The 21650-nt window shown below is 31.7% G+C and overlaps 1 protein-coding gene across 3 annotated transcripts in view; it reads right to left on the reverse strand.

Annotated features, from left to right (window-relative positions):
- SPOCK3 (SPARC (osteonectin), cwcv and kazal like domains proteoglycan 3) overlaps positions 1 to 21650 on the reverse strand; it is a 319126-nt gene that overhangs the window by 16064 nt on the left and 281412 nt on the right. For all 3 annotated transcript variants that reach the window (XM_039876322.1, XM_039876320.1, XM_039876323.1), the window contains one exon: positions 13569 to 13688. In XM_039876322.1, coding sequence (XP_039732256.1) covers positions 13569 to 13688 — 120 coding nt within the window. The remainder of the gene's footprint in view (positions 1 to 13568; positions 13689 to 21650) is intronic.

A 21650-nucleotide genomic window follows, 5' to 3' on the forward strand; every position in this document is an offset into this window, starting at 1 on the left:
TGGCCACTACCTCTTAGTCCTTGAACATCCAGTGATCCAATCTTACTGTTGGAGTTCACTCACTATTTCAGATGGCCTTCTTGGGCAGAATTTACATTAGTTCTTACTCATATGGTTCCAATGTTGTCCATGGTTACTATCTTTGTAGTTTTTGCCCAGATACATAATTCCAAAGCAGCAGTAACTTTTCTTTTCTTTGACGCCAAGCAAGTAAGCAGCTCATGGCTATCTCTACTTTTTAGATTTTCCTGGTGAAGTTCAGGCCATAATCCACTGGTCTGGGAGCACACAGAAAACTCTAAGTGGTTCTGTTGAAATCCCTCCCTTAACCTGGAGTGAAGGGAGGCACCCTCATTTCTTCTTAGAGAAGTCAAGAAATCATAGCAGAGCTCTTTCTAAGTAAATCCTCATCATAAAGTCTGTTGGCATCTTTGCTTCCTTTATCCTTTTAGATCCTCCTTTGCCTATATTTTAAGGGCAACTCATTTATATCTGCAAAATTCCTTAACAGTAGTATTAGAATAGTGTTTGTTTGAATAACCAGGGGCCAGGAAACTTGGAAGAGCCATCTTTAGAATTCTGCCCCCTAAACTGTCCCTAAATTAAACAGGATATTTGAGTAGAAATATAAAAGTGCAAATATGAGTAACCAGGGATTATGGGGCAGGGCATTCCAGGTAAATGAAAGAGTAAGTAAAAAGGATCGAAGATTGGGGCAGAAGCTACCAAACACAAAGTCTTTACAATTAAAAAATATCTCTTAATATTCCCTGAATGTTTATGCTGTTGCAAAAAAATAAGTTTATTGACTTTTAGAATGCAGACACATAGCAGCTCGTTTCCTAATCCTGTGAAATAGCAAGCCTATTTTAACAATTACATTTGCTTAGTCAGCAAATATATAATCAGCATAACTGAGATTAACATAAATAGATGTAACATCATTCAAATAAAAACAAAAACTCAGTAAATATGATTGCAAAACATTCAAAATGGCTGAAGGATTGTCCTCAGTCACGAAGGTTTAATATTTTAAAAATTGCTGTAATTCCCCTGCCTCAAAAAAAGTATTGTTTGATTTGCTAAGGAAGAGGCATAAACAGGAAGGAGTAAGTAATGAAAATTAAAATGCCATTCTATTCCTTACTGGGTTCAATACATGCTCCTAGGCTTTGTTGATTTAAAGACAGATAAAACAAAAATCTTCCCTTCAACCAGTCATTTAAATAGCTATTTTATAGTCTGCTTCCAGTAATGGCTGAGTAACATTTACTGGACTGAAACCCCTACCCATAAGTTTTTAAATTCTGCACATAATTAAAAACAAAAACAAAAAACAGAAAGCAACAGAAGAGTGAATAAGAAGCAGGCAGATTCTGGTGGAAAGTCCACATTTTGAGGAGGGTAGTTATATGGAGATATGAAGTAAATTCCTGTTTTTCACTGTTATCCTGGGGGCAGACAGAGTTGAGAGAGCAAAGACAACAGGGACACAGGTGAAAAAAGAATGTAGACATTCTAGCCTAGAGAGCCAGAAAATTTTGTATAACCATTGAAGTACAATGAGGGAGAAATATAGGAAGGAAAGGAACCAGAAAGCCAAATATTGCCTGCCCCAAATTCTGATGACCCATCAACTACACATACACACTGTAGACTCAAATCACCTCCGCTAGAGACTACAAATATGAACTGAGATTAGGGCTGGCACCCAAGAAATACAGTTTTCATTTTGAGCCCAACAAAATTAATCATGTGCTAAAACAAAAAACATTCAATGGACTAAAGCGATATAATAAAGCATCCCATAATTTAATATCCATAATATCTGGGACACAATCCAAAATTATGACTTATGAAACATCAAGACAATGGCATATATACTTAAAAGAAAAGACAATAAGAACAAATTTGAGATGACCCAGTTGCTGGAATTAGCAGATAAAATTTTAAAATAACGAAAATAGCTATTTTTAATGAAGAAAAAAATTGTAATCTCTGCAATGAGAGAAACAAGTAGAGAAATAGAAATTATAAGAAAGAACTAAATGAAAATTCAAGAACAAAATAACAAAGCAGCCTATAATTTTTTTTTTTAATCACTAGATGGCTCCAATTGCAGAAATAAGTTTCCAGAAGAAAAATTAAACTTGAATATAGATCAATTATAATAACATAATGTGAATGAAAGAAATGAATAGAGCCTCAGGGAACTGCTAGGTAATATCAAGGAATACAGCACAGGGAGTTGAAGCCCCAGAAGAGAATAGAAAGATGGTATAGGAAAAATAATTTGAGAAAATAATGGTGGAAAATGTGCTTAAATATGTAAATTTACAGATGAAAGATATGCAACAATCTTCAAGCAAAATATATACAAAGAAGGCTATTCCTAGTCAAACTCTTAAGTAAAGATAAATGCCGAACTTGAAATCAGCAGGAAGATAATGACACATAACAATTAAACAATGATTCAACTGCAGCCTGGCATTTCATCAGAAATTTTAGAGGCCAGGAAGGCTTGAATAATATCTTTAAATGTTGAAAAAAAATTAGAAACAATTTTAAAAATCTACATGCAGTAAAAATGTTCTACAGGAACGAAGGCAAAGTCTTTCTGCTTTCATCTAGGGGGTAGAAAGTTGAAACAAATATTGCTCCAACACTACGAATAAGGAAAAATGAAAATCTACAAAAACATACCTCTTTTTGAACCTGCCAGGTACTCTGTGTCCCAGGGCAATGCAATAACCCAGACTCTGAAAAGAGGCCCATGTCTCCAAGAGATGGGATGTGAGCACTTGCTTTCCAAAGACAGTCACTGAATACTATACAAACTAACAAGGAGAATTCAGCTAAAATTGTCAATGAATTTATAAGGGCTGAGTGTGGGCTAGCCTGACAATAAGTAATCCCAGGAAGCCACTAAAGTAAGAGGACTTTATTCCACAATCTCAGCAAGTGCTCTCCAGGAAGACCTGGGCAAGGTAAGAGGCCAAAGGGAGCCACCTGAGAAGCAGAAGCTGCTGTGGGAAAGGTATGGCGGTCCACCTATATCCTCCTTCCTGTATTCCTTATAGAACAACATCATAAGTCATCGGGGAGAGCAGAATGCTCTGTCACTCTGAGGACATTTGTGGGGATATATTTTACCCAGATGAAAAGGAAAGGAATAATAAAAGCTGTTTTTGAGTAAGAAATATTTCAAGAGCTAATGGATTCTACAAAATTAATGAAATACTGCAAACCTCAGAGATAAGAATCTTAGAGATCACTAAAAAGAAAGGCCTACCAAGGAAAGAAGGAAAGAACTAAGGAAATGAAACCTAGACACATCAGAGTTGAGCTGCTCAAAACCAATGATAAGGAGAACAATCTTTCAAGCAGCTAGAGGCAAATACATACTCCTATAGAGGAAAAAAACGGAGAGAATGGTGGCCAATTTCTCAACTGAAACACCACAACCCAATTACAATGGAAGGACATTTGTAACATGCTGAAAAAAAAAAATTAAACTCTCAATCCAAAATTATCTTTGGATAATATCTTTGTACAAGGAAAGAGAAATGACTTTTAAACAAACAAAAATGAGAAAAAATTATTTAAAGCAGATGTGAACTATGAGAAAAGTTAAAAAATGCATTCTTCATGAAGAATAAATATGATACTAGACAGAAATTTGGTTTGTTACCAAAAGAATAAATAAACAGAAAACTCTAAAAAATTCTGGAAGTAGCATAAAGATGTATATAAAATTTATACTTTTAAAAAAAATTCATTTTAAAATAAAATTACATCTAACCTAAAGTTATTAGCAATGTATTGGATGTTCGTAGCATATGCAAAAAATATATGTCAAAAGAGCACAAATGGTGAGACAAATTGAGAGTTGTATTTCCTTCTAATAAATATGGAATGACAAAATGTATTGTGAAGGAAGATTGTGACAAACTGCATTTGTATCTTGTAAATCCTAGGACAATCATTAAAAGGAAGCAAGAATAATAAACCAGGAGTAGAGATAAAATGAATCATAAAAATACTTAATTTGTCCAAAATAAGGCATTATAAGAGTGAAAAAAATGGGCAAAGTAATGATAGGAAAAATAGAGAACAACTAGTAAGAAAGTAGATTGTAATTAGATCACATTAATAATTATACCAAATGTAAATAATCTAAGCATATCAATTAAAATACAAAAAAAGTCAAATTGTATAAAAATGTAAGACTGAACTATAAATTTCCCTGAAGGAAACTGTTTAAAATAAAATGGCATAGTAGATTGAAATTAATGTTTGGAAAAAATAAACCATGCAAACACTACTGGAAAGAAAGCCAGACTGACTATTTAACTTCAGAATAAGGAATGTTATTGAGATAAAAGGTTACTACATAATGATAGAGGGAAGACATAAAAACCTTGAATGTGTATGTATCTAAAACGAAGCTTCAAAATGCATGAGAAAAAAAAAAACAATAGAACTAAGCAGAGGAAAAGATAAATTCTCAATTATATCTGGAGACTTCAACACTACTCTATAAATAATCAATAGAACAAGTAGACGGAAAAACAGTAAGGGTATAGAAGATCAGAATAATATTATCAATAAACTTAAAATAATTTATGTTGATAGAACAGTCCAATAAATAATAACAGAATACATATTCCCATTAAGTGCATATAAAACATATTCTGAGCCATAAAACAGATCTTAACAAATTTGAAAGAACTGAAATCATACAAAGTATGTATCAGAACATAAAGGAATTACAGTAGAAATAAATAACAGATGGAACTATGTAAAAATATGTAGAAAACAAACAGAAAATATAAAGAGTACATGTGGATTAAAGGATTGTAAAGATGTCATCAAAATTCAGTAAAGAAATATGATCTATTGCCAGAATCCTCTCATATCAATAAATTGTGGATGGTTTAAAGATTTAAGTGAAAAAAATATATACAGTAGAAGAATATCCAGTATTTTTAGAAGAGAGATTTGTCTTAAGAAACACAAATTAAGAACTCTGAAATCAAAACAGAAAGATGGAGTAAGAAAATATCTGCAACACAAAAAAAAGATTAAAAGATTAAATGTTTATGTGAAGATATGTGTGAGAATAAAGATTGTAAAACCATATACACCAGGCTGCTAATAATTTTTTACCTCGTGTTGTGTAATGATTTTGAGCTATTTTCTTTTCTTTTTATTTATATTTTCACCTTTGTTTTAGCTATGACTTCTTGATGCTTTTAAGATCCCTATAATGTACACATTCCAGGTTGTGTATAACTCAACTGGCCGAGTACAATTCAATAGAAATAATGCTTATATTGCAAATGACTAATACATATAAATAATGTATGTAATGTAAAACTTTGTTTTACTTTTCTGCATAGATTTTTTTTTAACAATTTATTTGTTGTTATCTTTTTTGGAGGGGAGGTGTTTCACTCTTTACTAGGTTCTAAAAGTTCAAATTACTGGTTAAATGTGCTCTAAATACCCTAGATGGTTATATTTTGAAATTAAGGTATTCATTTTGTTGAAAACAGAATATAATAAAATTGGAAGTATTCCGTTTACCTTGTGAGACTCATCCTACTTGTTAATGATTCCAAAATTGCCAGTGTTAATTGTAATGCCCTCTCCCTGGAAAAATACAGTTCCTAAAGACTAGGGGTTCACCAAAAAGTTTTGGCACCTAGCAAATCCAATGGATAATTTCCAAGGACATGACAGTGCAACAAAACAATTTTATTATGATATATCCTTCACTTACCACATTTATTTTATAATTATAGTTTTAGTTTATATAGGATTACATTAATTATCTAAATCTGAAATACATAATTTCTACAAAACTATAACATCCAAATATTAAGATATTACCTTAGTAATACTAAAGTATATAATTCAATTTTATTAGAGTTTTTGTGTCTACCTAATAAAAGATGTTTCAATAACTAGAACAAAATTAGTAATGATCTGTATTATTCATTTTATTACTTGAAATGAAAGAAAATTCATCTTTTAGCTTTACAAATCTTTGTTTTCAAAAGATGAAGTTCCCTGCTATAACTAGAAGGCTCCTAATTACATTCATAGGGCATTGTTTTTAAGCTATCTGATTCCAAATGGAATCTTCTTCTCAATGTGAAGACAGCATGACGTAAAATGAGCAATATCTTGTGAAGAAATTAGAATGCATTCATCTACCCTGAGGGTGTAAGTAATTCTATCATTTTCTCTGACTGAGGAGAACATTTGGTAAGTAGGAAAGAAAAAATAAGACATTATCTTAATCTGAGTCAGACTGTTAATCTGAGGATTTTGTATATGATTGTAATGTCCTAATGCTTTCCAAGTGGACAAAAAGAAAATTAATATAATATCTCTTTCAAAGGACGCACATGCACAAACACACACACACGCACACTCAATTGCAACCATATTTTAAAAAAGAAACCTAGGTATAGTATTTCTGTTCTGTAATTTTTGGAGATTTAAATAGTAAAAGAAAAAATATCAAGGCATAGAGATTATAATAGTAAACATATACTTATTGAGAAAAGCCTAAAATAAATACTTTCAGAATATAATGATAATACAATCAGAGGCTAAATAGTAATATTTCCTTCACCTTCTTATCATAAAACATATTTAAAATTTTTTGCTATCTTAGTACTTTTCAAAAAAAAGTCATTTCTGTCAGTAATAGCTCCAAAATATATCCAAATAAAACATATCCAAGAAGCGTAATTTTTTAATATACAATAGATTTGTTAAAAACTGGCAAACTTTACCCTCTTGCTTAATTACTTAAAAAGCTATATCATTATTGATCTTTTTTGTCAAATGAAACCATTTAACTGTGAAATATTTACACTAGCCAAGATTCAGATAAATGATCAATTCTTTTTTTGGTAATAGCTACATAATTCTTTATGTAACAGCTGTGATGCAATTTGGTCAATTAAAAACTCAGATTAGTTTCCTATTGTGTACTAAAAAACAATAACTACTAGGGAAAAAAAACTACTATTTCACCACACCTCAAAATATTTTTGACAGTGTAATAAGGTGTTTAATTAATGTAAAATATATAGCAGTGTTAATCTGATAGCCAGTATATGAGGCTAGCAAGTTCTCCTTTTTTTTATAAGGCTACAGTCCACATTTGAAGTTCATTGCCTTATAAAAAAAAATAGTAGAGTATCTTCTCATTTAAGTTTCATCAAGTCGTGACCCTTTTATTTCAGTCTTGCTACTGTCAGAGATTTGCATTTCTGGAGCCTGCATGTCATTCAGTAATAATGAGAAAGCAGCTATGAGCGACTTTTATCACTGTTTTGAAACTAGGACAATTTTGACATAACTTATAATTAGATTTATTAACTTAGTCATTAATCTAATTGTTACTAAGTCCATGTTATGTGCCAGTGCCAATTCTAGTAGCTGGGGATTCTACAGTAAAAAATTCTTGGCCTTATAGAACTTACATTTTATTTGGAAATGAGACAAAATAAAACGAGTAAACATTTCTATATCGGGTCGTGACATATGCTATAAAGTAGAGCAAAGCAGCATAAGAGGAGACGAACATTCTATGGTGGTGCATTTTACATGTGGTGAAAGAAAATGCACCTACTGCTGGATACTGAGCAAGATGCTGAATGAAGTGAGAGAACACAGACACCTGGGTGAAGAGCATTCTAGGGCCCCCAAACCAGCAAATATGAAGCGAGTGTCTCCATTATGAGGAATTAATCAAAATATCCTGTAATACCTCTTAGAATCTACAGATAGGACAGCAGGTAATGATTAAGCCACAAGAGTATTTGTACTACTTGTTTTTAGCAAGCTGGCTTATGAGTAAGAAAAAAAAAATGAAGTTAGAGAGCATAAACTCATTCTGCATTCAGCTTAAGGATTGTTAGTTGCTATGTAGTTATATAATGAGGCTGGATTACAAAACTGGCATAAATGAAAACAGAAGATGTTATGCCTTGATTTGTATTTTTACTCATTATAACACTGTAGAAAAAATTAAACTAATAGAAAAAGTTATGCATTACTCAAGAAAATAACTTAGACTATTAAAGTATACCAATTAATTTATATATAAAAAGAAGAGTAGTAAATTTTCAGATGATTTTTATTAAGTTGGCCCTTTAAAAACTACTATTGTTTTTTATTTCTAAAATTGATAATTTCATATGGTTCAAACTAATCTATGCATTTATGCCCTACAATGTTTGACCAGGTACCAGCTCTTCCTTTGGCCAATGTTTAGAGCCAGCTTTTCTGGATTATATCTACGAGCCTTTACTGCTATGTGTGTTTGGTTGAGAAACAGCATATATCTATAGATTTGTATGAAGTGAAGTAAAGAGCTGAATTTTTCAGATTATTTAAAGATAGAAAGTATTGATAAAGAAGGCATGGGCTGACATCCCCTTTTCATCCTCCTCCTGCATGCCAACCAATTCAGTGTCAGCTCAAACTCACTTCTTGAACTCACAAATAGACTTTTCACTCTATATTAGTGTATGAGGTTAGATCAAACAGATTTAAGTTTTGAGAATTATTTTGTTAAGAAACTATATGTTCTAGTAACAAATATTCTAATGACATAGAAAGTAAATTCTATGTTATTCCAAAGAGTTAAATTAGGATGAACCATTTATGAGAATTATACTAATTTAACATCACTAGAGATATAGATCCACCAAAAGACAAATATCTACCTCAAAGGTAATATTGTATAAATTAAACAAGAGATATTGACATTTAAGCATTTTTCTTGGTACAACTAGAAAATTATACATATTTTGGCCATTCCTTATATATTTATTATTATTATTACTATTACGATATTTCAAAACAAATAAGAATTTTTTTCTAAATTTTTCTTTAGAAACTCTTTCTATATTAAATTTGAAGTTAGTTGATTAAGCATAAGGAAGGTGTTCTGACCAACCAAAATGTAGCAAGCTCCCCTCTCAATGATCAACTTCCATCTACTATCATTCTTTAGTCAAGTGAATGTTGGAGTCTGAAGACAAATGGGTGAAAACTGTTAGAGAGCTAGGTGGATGATGAAGAACAGGATAGGGATCCCCAATGTGGAGAATAGAAAATGACAGATTCTGAGAAGAGACTGACTCACAGGAAACTGTAGACTCCTGGGGGAAGGTCAAAATCAACTCCCTGTACTGGGGGCTAGATTTCATAAAGAAGCCCATGACAGTCTAAGAGACACAGGAATAAGGTGCCATCCTCCAAGGCTTGAGAAAGCGGTAGCCTTCCTGATAATCTGAGGCAAAGCCAGTGAGACTGCTTTCCATCCCAGGTAGGACTACTGACAGGAAGGGATGTCACCAAATAGACTGGGACCCAGTGAACAGACAGAGGAAAACCACCACATATCTCAAGGGCCCAAGTAGCCAAAGATAAAAATAAAAAATCAATTACATATTGAGTTGCATAAATTTGAGAGGAAGCAGTTTTCCTAAATCTAAGACACACACACACTCACACACACATACACACTATTTAAAAGTACAAACATTTAAAAAGTGTGTAGAACTACTTTCTAGACTGAAAAGTACAATTTCCCAGCTAAGTAACCCCATAAGTGAATTGTAAGAGGGATCCATCACCCTTGAGCACCAAATTAGTGGCCTAGAGAATCAAGTGTGAGAAATATATAAACACACAGACCAAAGATATAAAAGAATAGAAATTATGAGTGAAATAAGAAACTTAATAGTCTCAGATTCTTGCTTAGTACATAAATGGATCACTTATATTTAGGAATAGAGTTTGTCCAAGAGCTCACAATTGCCCATTTGGGCTTGACCAAATTTTAGCCAGGCTTTTCTCCTCCCCAGACATCTAAACATTGGCTTTTCTATAAGTCTGAGTAAGGATGAGAACACTTAGATGCAGAACATCCCTACTTAACTACCTATTCTGAGACTCTGCTGACCACAGAGAGACTATTTGCTGTTCAAGTGCCCAGCTTTTGCTACCTGCTCATCCTACCCACTTGCCATCCTCCTCTACAAAGGTACTGCTAGCCCTCTGACCCCCTCCTATTAAAGAAAAGCCTTTTTCTGTGATTGATTTGTGATTCTAGCAAGTCTTGAGGTTTAAACACTCTCCTTACAATAGTCTTTTTAAAATAAAGTCTGTCTTTACTCAGTCCAGATTTGTTTTTTATTTGACATTTATATGGTGTGTGACTTGGAGTGCTGAACACCCCTTGAGCCCCAATGTCTTCACTTAAGTATTCATGGAGGCTTCTTGGACCCTTTGTGTCTTGCCTGGCTGGGAAAATTCGGGTCCACAGTGGTGAGTCACAACTCTTGATCCAGTGCAGTGGACTTGTCTGCTGTAGCAGAATAAGAAGGTACTTTGATTCAGTTAAATGGAACTCTTCCCTGTTTTTTGTTTGAGTGAGAATCTTCTTAGACTGACATCTTCTTGGCTCGTTTTGAGTGGGAATTTAACCCCTGACTCTTTCTGTGGAGCAGTTCTATTCTGGGCTCTTTCGTGAGGCCTACTTAATTTATTTAACTAGTCTCCTCTCCACCTTACTGACTACGTATTGCACCCCTATGGCACTATTTCCTTCCAATGTCTCCACGAATGGCAAAATGTCATTACGGATAATTTGACACTACAATGACCATTTTCAAAAAAGGATCCTCACAAACCAGCTCATCTAAGAACTCTCCATTTCCATCAATCTTCGTTCCTTCTTCGCCCTTTTTTTTTTTTTAACCACTTTCAATCTTCCCATCAGCTCCCTAAAATCTTTTGATTTGTTCTTCAACATCCTCATCTCCTCCATCCTTCTTTTCATTTCTGCTAAAGGCCATCTGTAGTCAGTCCGGATCTGTTTCTGTTTGACTTTTTAATGGCGCCACAACTTGGAGCATTGAACACCCTTTGGACCCTACCATCGTCACCCACATGTTCATGGAGGCTTTCTCTTCCCGCTCCTGCCCCTTAATCCACTCTAGTCACTCAAGCTCTGGACTCTGGCCCATCAGGGGCTTTCAGGAGATCCACGGACTCCAATAGCAACCGTCTGAGGTCTTTCTAGTATTATTGGTCATTTTTGCTATATGTGTTTGCTACTATATTTTTAAAATATATAGATTTCTGTTCTGTCCATTAATAAATTATGCTTATTGCTGTATCTTATAACACTATATCCTACTTACTCCTTTTTAGCACAGACTTCACCTTATAAAATAGTAATAATATCACCACTACATTCACTTTTATTACATTTGTCTGACATACTTGCTGACATTTTTTTGTCAATCTTTCTTTGTTACTTAGACTTAAATGTCTTTCTTATAAACTTTCATAGCTGGGTTTTGAGTTTTCAATATGACAGTGAGCATACTTTGTATTTTTTTAATAATTAAGATAAATTCAACATAAAGTACAGGAAAAAATTCTGATAAGATACAGAATGTTTGCCATTTAAACATTTAAACATATTACCCAGAAGACAAAGAAAACTTATCTTGCAATCTCTCATTAAAAGCAGATCAATAATCCAAGAAGATTTTGTCATTTTAACAGAGACAAAATCAAATTTTAGTTTTACATCAGTATATTGTTTGATACTAATTTTAAAACATGTCATAAGAATAAATCCTTTAACTATTAGCCAGCATGGACCATGACAAATAATATTTTGGGGAAACCTTTTATATTCTGTATTTATATAGACTTTGTTTTGTGTATTTTTGAAACAATTAGTCATTTTATTTTGAATAAAACCATATTTTCTAACAAAATTATATTTTGCATACCTTGCAATCCAGATTGCCTGGCTTATATCATTATATTTCCAAGTATAGTCCTATTTATATAGAGAAATTATAATTTGTAAATATAATTTTATTTTATACAAAAAATTATAAGAGATAATTTTAAACTATTATGCATTTGAATTTTGTAGATTAGCAGAATTTATATACATTTTATATTTTTTTATAATATAACTTTTTAATGTGGCAAAAATAGACATGTTTATTAATAATCCCAAATGTATACAATTTAAACTAGAAACTATAAAATTAGTTTGAACTATAAAAATTAGAGGCAAAAAAGTATATAAATTTAAAAATATGCTTTAGTGTTTTCTATTTTTTAGGAACTAGCTATTTAGTGACTATATATTAATTAATTTGCATAAGGCTAAGGTTTCAAATTACCTAAACATCTTAGAAATGATATTTAAATTTCGATATTTAAAATGATATTTAAAAGTCAGCTTATTATAAAACATAAATAATGTTGAAATACAGTTTAATATTGGTTTAATTAGTTAAAAACAAATTTGTATTTTTTATAATCCCAACCATCATAGATGTAACACTAACTTATTCAATCAGTTTACCTATATGTTTAGGAAAAACACATCTAAATAGAATAGAAATTTACACCTGTATTATACTTAATGCTGATAACTTTGAATACAGAGCTGTTTTTATTAAAAAACAATAGCAAACTAGTCTTTTCTTTTTTGCCAAAGCTTATTTAAATTATGTGAATTGAATTTTTAAAACATTTGGGTTATTCTTGATAAAAATATTCAAGTATGAAAACTGGTAGGAAAGGTATAGACATGAATTTAAAAATCAATATGTAAGGGTCTAGAACAAACTTTTACTCTATCCTAGATACGTTTATTTCATGAATAAAGGAGCAAATATGCTTGTTTCTATTAAGTAACATGAAGCATCCTACTCCTAGGGCATAAAAAAATTAATATCTGCCAAAAATTTAATTGACAATTCCAAAGACAAATCTGAGAAATACTCCCACAGGGTAGGAAAAATACTATACTCTCTTTCCAAAGTATATGCATAGTCGTCATATATGCAAAGATAATTATTATGTCTGTCGATAATAGTTTAATTGTATAGCTTAAGAACTATTAAATTCTTTAAGAACATAAACAAGTTTCATAAATACAAAAAAGGTTGAAACAAGAAAATTCCTTGACGAGAAGAAAACAAATGAGGTAATTTAGGAAATATAGATTATGGATGACGGTGCCATTTTATAAATGATTTTGTTTGAAATTGATATTTAAGGATTGCAAGTGAGCGAGGATGGGTCACATCACAATAAGCAAAGAAGGGTGAATACTTGAGAGTCTGTCAGTTCCAAGATGCTGCTCATGATCACTGTCCTACCTCCTCTTCTCCCATTTTAGAGCAAATGTTTCAATCTTTGAAAATTCCCTAAAATTAAGCTCATGTTTCAATATCTTATTATTACTCTTTCAATTCAACTGGAAGCTAAATGCTGTCTCTGAGGGATATCCCTTTTTCTACCAATAGATTGTCACAAATGCTTTATTTCCTTGCAAAATATGGTTGTGCCTGAAAATAATAACAATGTTCTGATTTTTCTTTAGCACCTAAGTGAAGGATAAACTTTGAAATATGTGTTTTGATCTAAGTGATTCATTGGAAATAAAACCCCATATCAAAGACAATGGCGTATATCAAATTTAGACATCTTACTGCTTCTCTCAGGCCTCAGTAATGCTTTTGTCTTCTTATTTTGGCTTCCACTTTCATGAAGGGCCTTGAACCAGTCCCGCAATCTGTTTGCAACTTCTCTGAATTCCAGGTCACTACATGCTAAAAACAAAGAGAAACAACAACACAAATTTTGAATAATAATTTAGCATAAGGTCAATGCTAGTTCTCAAATTTTTCCAATAACTGAAAGGTAATGATAATTAAAAGAAAAAAATGTAATACAATTACTAATTGTGTTTCAGCGTTTCAAAAACTAAACATGTGTTTCAAACATAATAAGATATAATGTAATAATATTTTATTTAACAAAGGAATATTATTAATAGGATTCTACTTCCACTTCTCACTAGAATGTAACAGTGATTGAAAGTTCTCACTGTTAACATCATATATATTGAGTCAAATATTTACATGTTGAACATTGTCATGGTAAGGTGGTGGATCATCTGAAGGAAATAAGGTGTTAAAAACCCAAAATGAACACTTACAGATTTGTTATTAGCCATATCTATTATAATGTTATGATTTATAAATTGGCGTCAGCATATTCAATATATGTGGAAATCATCAACTACAAATACATGCTGTTTCTATTTGGTTCAATCCTATATATATTTTAAGCACAGAAAAGGAGGAGCTAGTATATTTAATGTTAGGAAAAATAGTAAAATATTTTTTAAATGATATCACATTCTGCTGTAAAAATAAGGTGTCAGAAACTTTGACATTGAAAACAAAATAATTACTCTTTTTTTAGAAAAATATTATTATTTATCAATAATTATATTTTTTATAATAGTCTAAACAATAAAGAGTAGCAGAATTTTTTATATCTATATTTATACATGTATATATGTGTGTATGAGACTAATGCTAAAATATGGTATGCCAAATTCAGTAATTTATTGCCAAAATATTTCAAAAATATAAGAAATATTTACTTACATTATTTAGAGGACATTGTGACTACAGGTCTAACTCCTCTGCAAGTAGCAAATGTGCAATTTCCTGAGCTGACAAGTGCTCTTTAATAGTATTCGTCTTGTTCATTTTGTTAAAAATAATTTACACAATGATATTATAAATGTTGCATTATAGTTAATACATACTGTATATATTACCATATGTTACATAACATGTGTAACATAACAAATGTAGTACAATACAATAAAATATAATTTCTAGTGTTAAAGGGAATAAAATTCCAGACCAATAGAACACTCCCAGTACTCAGTAAAGTGGATGACCCATACTAGTAAATCATTGTCACATTTTAGAAAACTGGAGGGAGGGGAGAAGATAACTGCAAACTGCCGTGTGGGGGTGTAACAAAAATTGTCACATACAAAGAATAAGGAATCAGAATGTCTTCAGGTTTTTCAGTAGCAACATAGATAGGCAGAACGACAATTGAAAAATTACTGTATATTTTAAACTGAGAATTGTATATCTAGAAAAAATTAGGTGGGAAAGTAAGCTAAAGAGATTTTTAAATATACAAGATTCAAAACAACTAACTACTCCAGGAAGCCACTGAAGGATGTGATACACTAAAGAGAACCAAGAAAGAAGATACAGGAAATAAAGATTTAAGAGAAAATAAAAGAAATTTCTAGAAAGATGGTAAAGAGGAATCTTAGAATGCATGCTGTGTGCCAGGTGGAGAGACCAATAGGGGTAGGTTTGAAAAGGGGTAGGTCCTAGGTCAAGGACAGAGCAATGTACAGAATTTATAGGAAAACAATGAACTGTAGGGAAAGTCCAAGAAAACATCACTTACTGATAAGACAGACAATGGCTGAGACTGAGTGATAAGACAAGATTATGATATGCTCTCAATATAAATATTTACACTCTTGCCTGGTATCTCTGTTTAAACAACATCTAGGCAAAGGTTTTCTGATCAAATAAACTGCTATGCAGAAGAAAATAAAAGCTAACCTGAAGAAGAGGAATTCATGTATACATATATAGTTAGCTCCAATTATCACGTTAGGAGAACTGGATGAATGGAGGAAAGTGGAGTGAAGGAGTTTTATTTTTACCATTTATATATTTTTTTCTTTTGAATTTTGTGCCATATACCTGTATTAATATTCAAAAATTTTTTTAAATAAAATTTCTTTAAAAAACCAATTACAATGCATCTAAGCCTTGATCCAGAAATTCCATTTTTTAAAAAATTATCATACAAGTATACTACTCATATACAAACTCATTTAATTGGATAAACTTATTTATTTGGCACTTTTATAACAGCAAGTGTGTTAATGACAACTGTCCATCTGCAGTGGCCTGGTAAAATTAATCAGATATAGAGAATCAAAGAAGCTCTGAGTCCTTAAATAGTTAAGAAGCTCATTGTGGCTAGGTGGAGAGCCAGAGAAGAGAAAGAGCAATTAGGGGGATTGTTTTACAAATTATATAAATGTCTAACCAATGTACAGTATATTTGGGACTAATAATAAAATAAAATTTGAAAAATAACAAAAGAATAATACTGCTATGTACAATCATGAAAAAAAAAAAGCTCATTGTGTATTGATATGGAACTAAACCCACAATATATTTTTGTTAAAAAAAATATATAGGTAGCAGAAAAGTGTGTCTATTATACTGCCATTTATTTAAAAGTGAGGAAAAATGCATTTCTTTATATGTGCTTAAAATATCTCTGGAAATACACATAAGAGATTGAAACACTGTCACCTTTGCAATGGGAATTAGTAGAGGGGATAAGGATTGGTGGGATACTTCACTATATGGACATTATTATACTTTTAAAAAGTAAGGCATGTTAATGTATTCCCTATTTTAAACAAATGAACATTTAAAAATAAAATTTAATTCTCAATTTCCTATATTTCTCTTATGTTTTTTTCACAAAACACACCTAGAAAAAAGCAAAGTTTTATCCAGAAAAATATCTGCTGGAAAACGATTTAAAAAATTTGAAGAAATTGGCACAATTGTGTTAGTATATTTCTGTGATATAGTGCTTCTTATGTATATCTAATGATATATTTGTGAATTTGTATTTTTCGAGGTTAAGTAATTTATATTAAAGAAAAAATAGTATTTTAAAAAAAATTACTCAAATATGAGACATTATATGCCTTTATTATGGGCCATATATACCTTAGCTTCAGTTCCTATATAAAATTATGCATGTCCTGTAATGGTATACTTTAGCAATTAAGAACCCTGCAGTAATACTGATAATAATAATAGCAGCTAACACTGCATACTAACTGTTACAACTTCTCTCCATTTTTAATTCTTATAAAAGTTTTATAAAATGTATGCGCATATTGCCTCCATTTAAGTGTTAGGAAAATGAAACATCAAGAGCTGTAGAACTTGCCTGAAATCAGACAGACAAGTGGCAGAGCCAAATTCTAAATCCAAAAAGATAGAATAGAGAGTCCAAGGTCTTAATTCTTATAGCAAACTACCTCAGTAGTCCTAATAGCAACAACAACAACAACAACAACAAAACAATAACAGTGACAAAGTAGTATGCTACAACTTAAACAGACATGTGAAGCAATGCTTCACTAGAAGCTTACAAATTTCCATTTCAGTAAGTTATGTGAAGTGATATAAAATGATTGTCACTGCAGAGATGCATAATGTTAGCAAAACACATTTTTAGAAGACAATACCATAAACCTATATAAATATATCTTCCTGACTTTAAAGAAATTGTGTATCTTCCTTCAAGACCAATTTTTAAGCAATGTTACATGCTACTTACTACATATTCTGCAGCAGTAACAAGGGTCCATGATGGAGGTTACTCAGTTAAAACATGCCTGTCCTTTTTTTTTAGAGAGGCTAAAATGGTCCCATTCTTCTTCATCTTCTTCTTTTTTTTTTTTAAATAAATCATGAGTCCAACTGTCCTTGTCACGCACACAAAATAAAATACCTAGCTTATACAATATTGAAATATAACATTTTTTAGAGGATGACATTTCTATTTTACTTGCTACTAGATCCTTTGTTCTGATTGGAATATGACCAGTCAGATCTCACCCATGCAAGTGTCTGACAGTCATCAGTAATTTACTACCACTCTTTTCTAAATGAAGTCAATTAATATCTATTCTTCAGATTTTCTAACAGTTCTGCTACACGTTTTTTTTTCTAGAAATATCTTGCATTTATAAAGTATGAAATGCTTTTAATGAGGTTTTACATTTGATTTTAATATCAAGCCTGAAAGATTAGGTAAAGGATTATTTTTTCAGCTATGAAAACTAGGACACTGAATTTAAATAACTGCCCTAAATTTTATAGCCAGTAGTTAACTAGAATGGTACTTGGTACTTACTAATCTAATTGTATTTGTAGTCAGGAGTAAATAACAGAATATCATGACAACATAATAAATGTAATTTAAAATTAAATTTGAATAGAAGAAAAGTTAAGTTTCAATGCAAAGTTCTTCAATTATGTCAATTTATTAATTAGAGCATGGTATTATATAAAGCAAATGAATAAAAAAGGAAGAGGTCTTAGAAATTTAAAAAGTTACAAGTATATTTATATTTGCACGCATACACACATACTCCCATTTGTGTCTTTGACAAGACAAAACATAAAATAGAATGGGTGGAAATAACATCAGAAAAGATTCCAGAATGTGAAAACAATAGAAGAAGACTAGAGAGGAAGAACATAACAGAAAGGATAGGAGACATGGAGGATCATTCTAAGACATCCAATATCTGACTGATAGAAGTTATTAAGAAAGAAAGAATTCAAATGGATGAGATTATTTTTAAAATAAAGAAAATAATTCCTGTAACAGCAAGAAGAGAGAAGTTTTCAGAGAGAGAGAAACCATTGAGATCTTAGATGAATAAATTAAACATACGGATATACATACACCAAAATATCTTTTTAAAATTTAGAATATAAAAAAAGATTATAAGATATTTCATGAAGAAAGTAAACAATCATACTAAAAAACAAACAAAAGGTCTCCCAATAATTATTAGCAATAATGGATTATAGAAGAATATCAGGCAAGCTTTCAAAATTCTAAGGAAAATCAATTGTAATCTAGTATCTCATATCTATTTAATTATCAATCGAGAAGTGAAGAATACAGGCATTTTTAGGGATGCAAGAACTCAGATTTTTGCATTCCTTGCCTCCATGAGAATGGGCTGCAGCAAAATGAGAGAGAAAATTTTTTAAATACAAGACATGAAATTTATAAAAGAGGGACTCCACTCAAACAAAAGCAAAAACAAAAACAAAAACAACTGAGAAGCACAGTACTCAAACTAGCTGTGCAGTGCATCTAAAGAAGGAGCAAGTTCATGAACACCTCAAGGAGAGACAAATCTGGGTGGTGGAAAGAATTTGATTTAATAGAATAGTCTCTGTTTAACAACTTGTAAAAACTTACCATAGTCATAATAAAGGCAGGTGGGATATAAAATGGTAGATGCATTTAAAACTGATGCTAGTAATACTCTCCATTGAGATGGAAAAAATGCATTTGTACTGATTTTTCTAGCATAAATTCCCCCTTTTCAGTGAACATTATTTACATCATCATGACGCTGTAAAAGTTTGTGATATGCAAATTGACTCACTTTATAAAGAATTCACAAAAGACTTAACAATGGTTATAGAATACAAGTATTAATTTTGGCAATGAATGGTCGAACTATAGCCACTAGATATAGAGAGGTAGGAGTAAAGACACGTAGAGTGAAATATGGCCATGCTAATGTTCTCATTTTACAAAACGAGGAGGTAAAATATGTCTATAGAACTGGAAACAGATGGTTAAGTGCCTTTGTTTTTGTTTTGCTACAGATTTTGCTTTTTAAATTGTAACCAGTTAAAAAAAAAAACAAAAACATAAAAAAAAAAAACTAAGAATAGCCATATAATTATATTGGGAAAGTGGGAGGGAAGTGAAATATGTTCTCATTTATCAAAGTAGAAAATCTAAAGGTAATATTTGAAGTTGATAAATAGCCATTTCACAAATGAGCTCATCACCAGATGGGGAAAAGCAGTAAGGCTTAAAAATGATCAACTCTGTGACACAGGGCTGGGGATTAAGAGAAGTGGGGCAGATTGATTGTTGATTTTCATTACACTGTTTCATACCTTTTAACTTTTTAACCCCTCTACTGAAAATCTGTGGCAGAGGGTCACCCTCACCCTGCACTGTCTCTCTCCATGAAAACTGGGTGATACTAAATGCACATTGTGGGCATAAGGGCTGAGGAAAGACAATTAACATTTATTATTCACACTCATTAAATCAAACTTCGAGGTATTAGCTTCTGTTCTAACATCTTTTAGTGTAGAGAATTTGTTACTGCATTTCAAATCATAATTATTTAGTGACAAATCTGGTACTTTCAATTCAGAACAATTTCTATTATGCTAAACTAGCATCTTTTCCCTACCAATAAACAATATATCAGTGGAAGGTCTACATAAGGATACTGTGTATTAAGATTCTAAGTTCTTGGCGTTATTCAGAGAAGATCACATATAGGGAGAATTAATGGAAGGATTTGGGGAACATTTCAGTGCCTTCCAGAAGCCCAAGAAATTTAACTTTTGGAGGCCCCAATCTGCAGCATACATTAAAAATATTTTAGGCATCAAATCACTGAAGATATTTTTATAATTTTGCAAGTTTATTTTCTTTTGCCAACAATAAACTCATTCAATTTAAAACTGGCAATGATTTATCCACAAGCATTGGGCAAAGCAGGAATTCTTGCCAAATCAGAAACTTTAAACCACACACTTCCTGCAATTTAATTGAATGTCATAAACATAAAATTTAAAAATTAATAAAGTTGACATATTTTATAACTTTTAAATTCAGCACTTATTAGTTTTGATGATTCATTTTTCTTTTCGTTTTGTATTTTAGGGACAATAAATATTTTATCAAGTCTCAAGCACTTTCATAGACTCCTGTATTTTACAAAAAAAAATTAAAATGCTCTTGATATGCTTACACTGTAACAAACTTAAATGTAATAATTAAGATTACCATTTAATAAAGAAAGAATAATAAAGGAAGAACAACTCACCATGAGTTGTTCATTGAAACAATGTAATAAGAAGCTCAGACCTGAAGAGAGACTTCCAGGTGGAGAGGACGCTCTGGGACGGTTCAGATGGATGTTGGAGTCCACACTGGAACCGTGCACAAACTTTCCAACAATGATTTAAGTTCTGTTCCAATATATAGTAATTTAGCAAACTGACTCCTGTCTCTGTTAGGCTTACTCCTGTCTCTGTTAGGCTACAGTATTTCTCAAATCAGCATTCATTCTTGCTAAACGTCAGAAAATAATTGCTCGAGGTACTCAAATGTATTTGGTATTTCTGCCTCTTAGCCTTTGGTAAAGAATCGATTTTCTTAAGTGTCTGTTTTCTATGAAGTGAAGAAATAAAACATCACCACACCTCACTCCTGGTAAATAAAAATATATGTCATCATCCCTTCCAACAATTTATAGAGACTCTGATAGCTTCCTTGATGAGATTAGGTCGATGTGAGAATGTGACAGAATGAAAACCCCGCAGAAAACTACTCTAAAGGTAAAAGAGCTTAAGCTGCCTTGATGCAAATGTTTTCTTGCAAGATCAAGTTTATTACAAAAACAAAAATCCAAGCAATGTGTCACTCAACACCAACTACTATACACCCATTACACAGGCCATGGTGTTCCAGGGACGGAAAAAAGGCAACATAAGGAAAAAGGCTCTGAAGAGCACAATGCTTATTTGAGGTTAAAGAGAAGTAGAGAGATTTTCCTCATTACTGGGCTCGACTCTTAATTATTTGAATATGGGTAATCACCTATACTTGAATTATCCCTATTTTTTATACCTAGCTGTGCCAGCACATTAAAGAGGTAATTAGTAAACATTTGATAAATGACACAGATTTCCACATTTCTGAATGAATTTCTCACAAAACTTTGTCTATTTGCTTTATTTGATCTTTTTCAACCCACATTCAGACAAAGACGTCTTCAAATATGTAAATAACAAGCTAAA

Source organism: Pteropus medius, unplaced genomic scaffold (genome assembly GCF_902729225.1).
Source record: "Pteropus medius unplaced genomic scaffold, Ma_sr-lr_union100, whole genome shotgun sequence".
Taxonomy (NCBI): Eukaryota; Metazoa; Chordata; class Mammalia; order Chiroptera; family Pteropodidae; genus Pteropus; species Pteropus medius.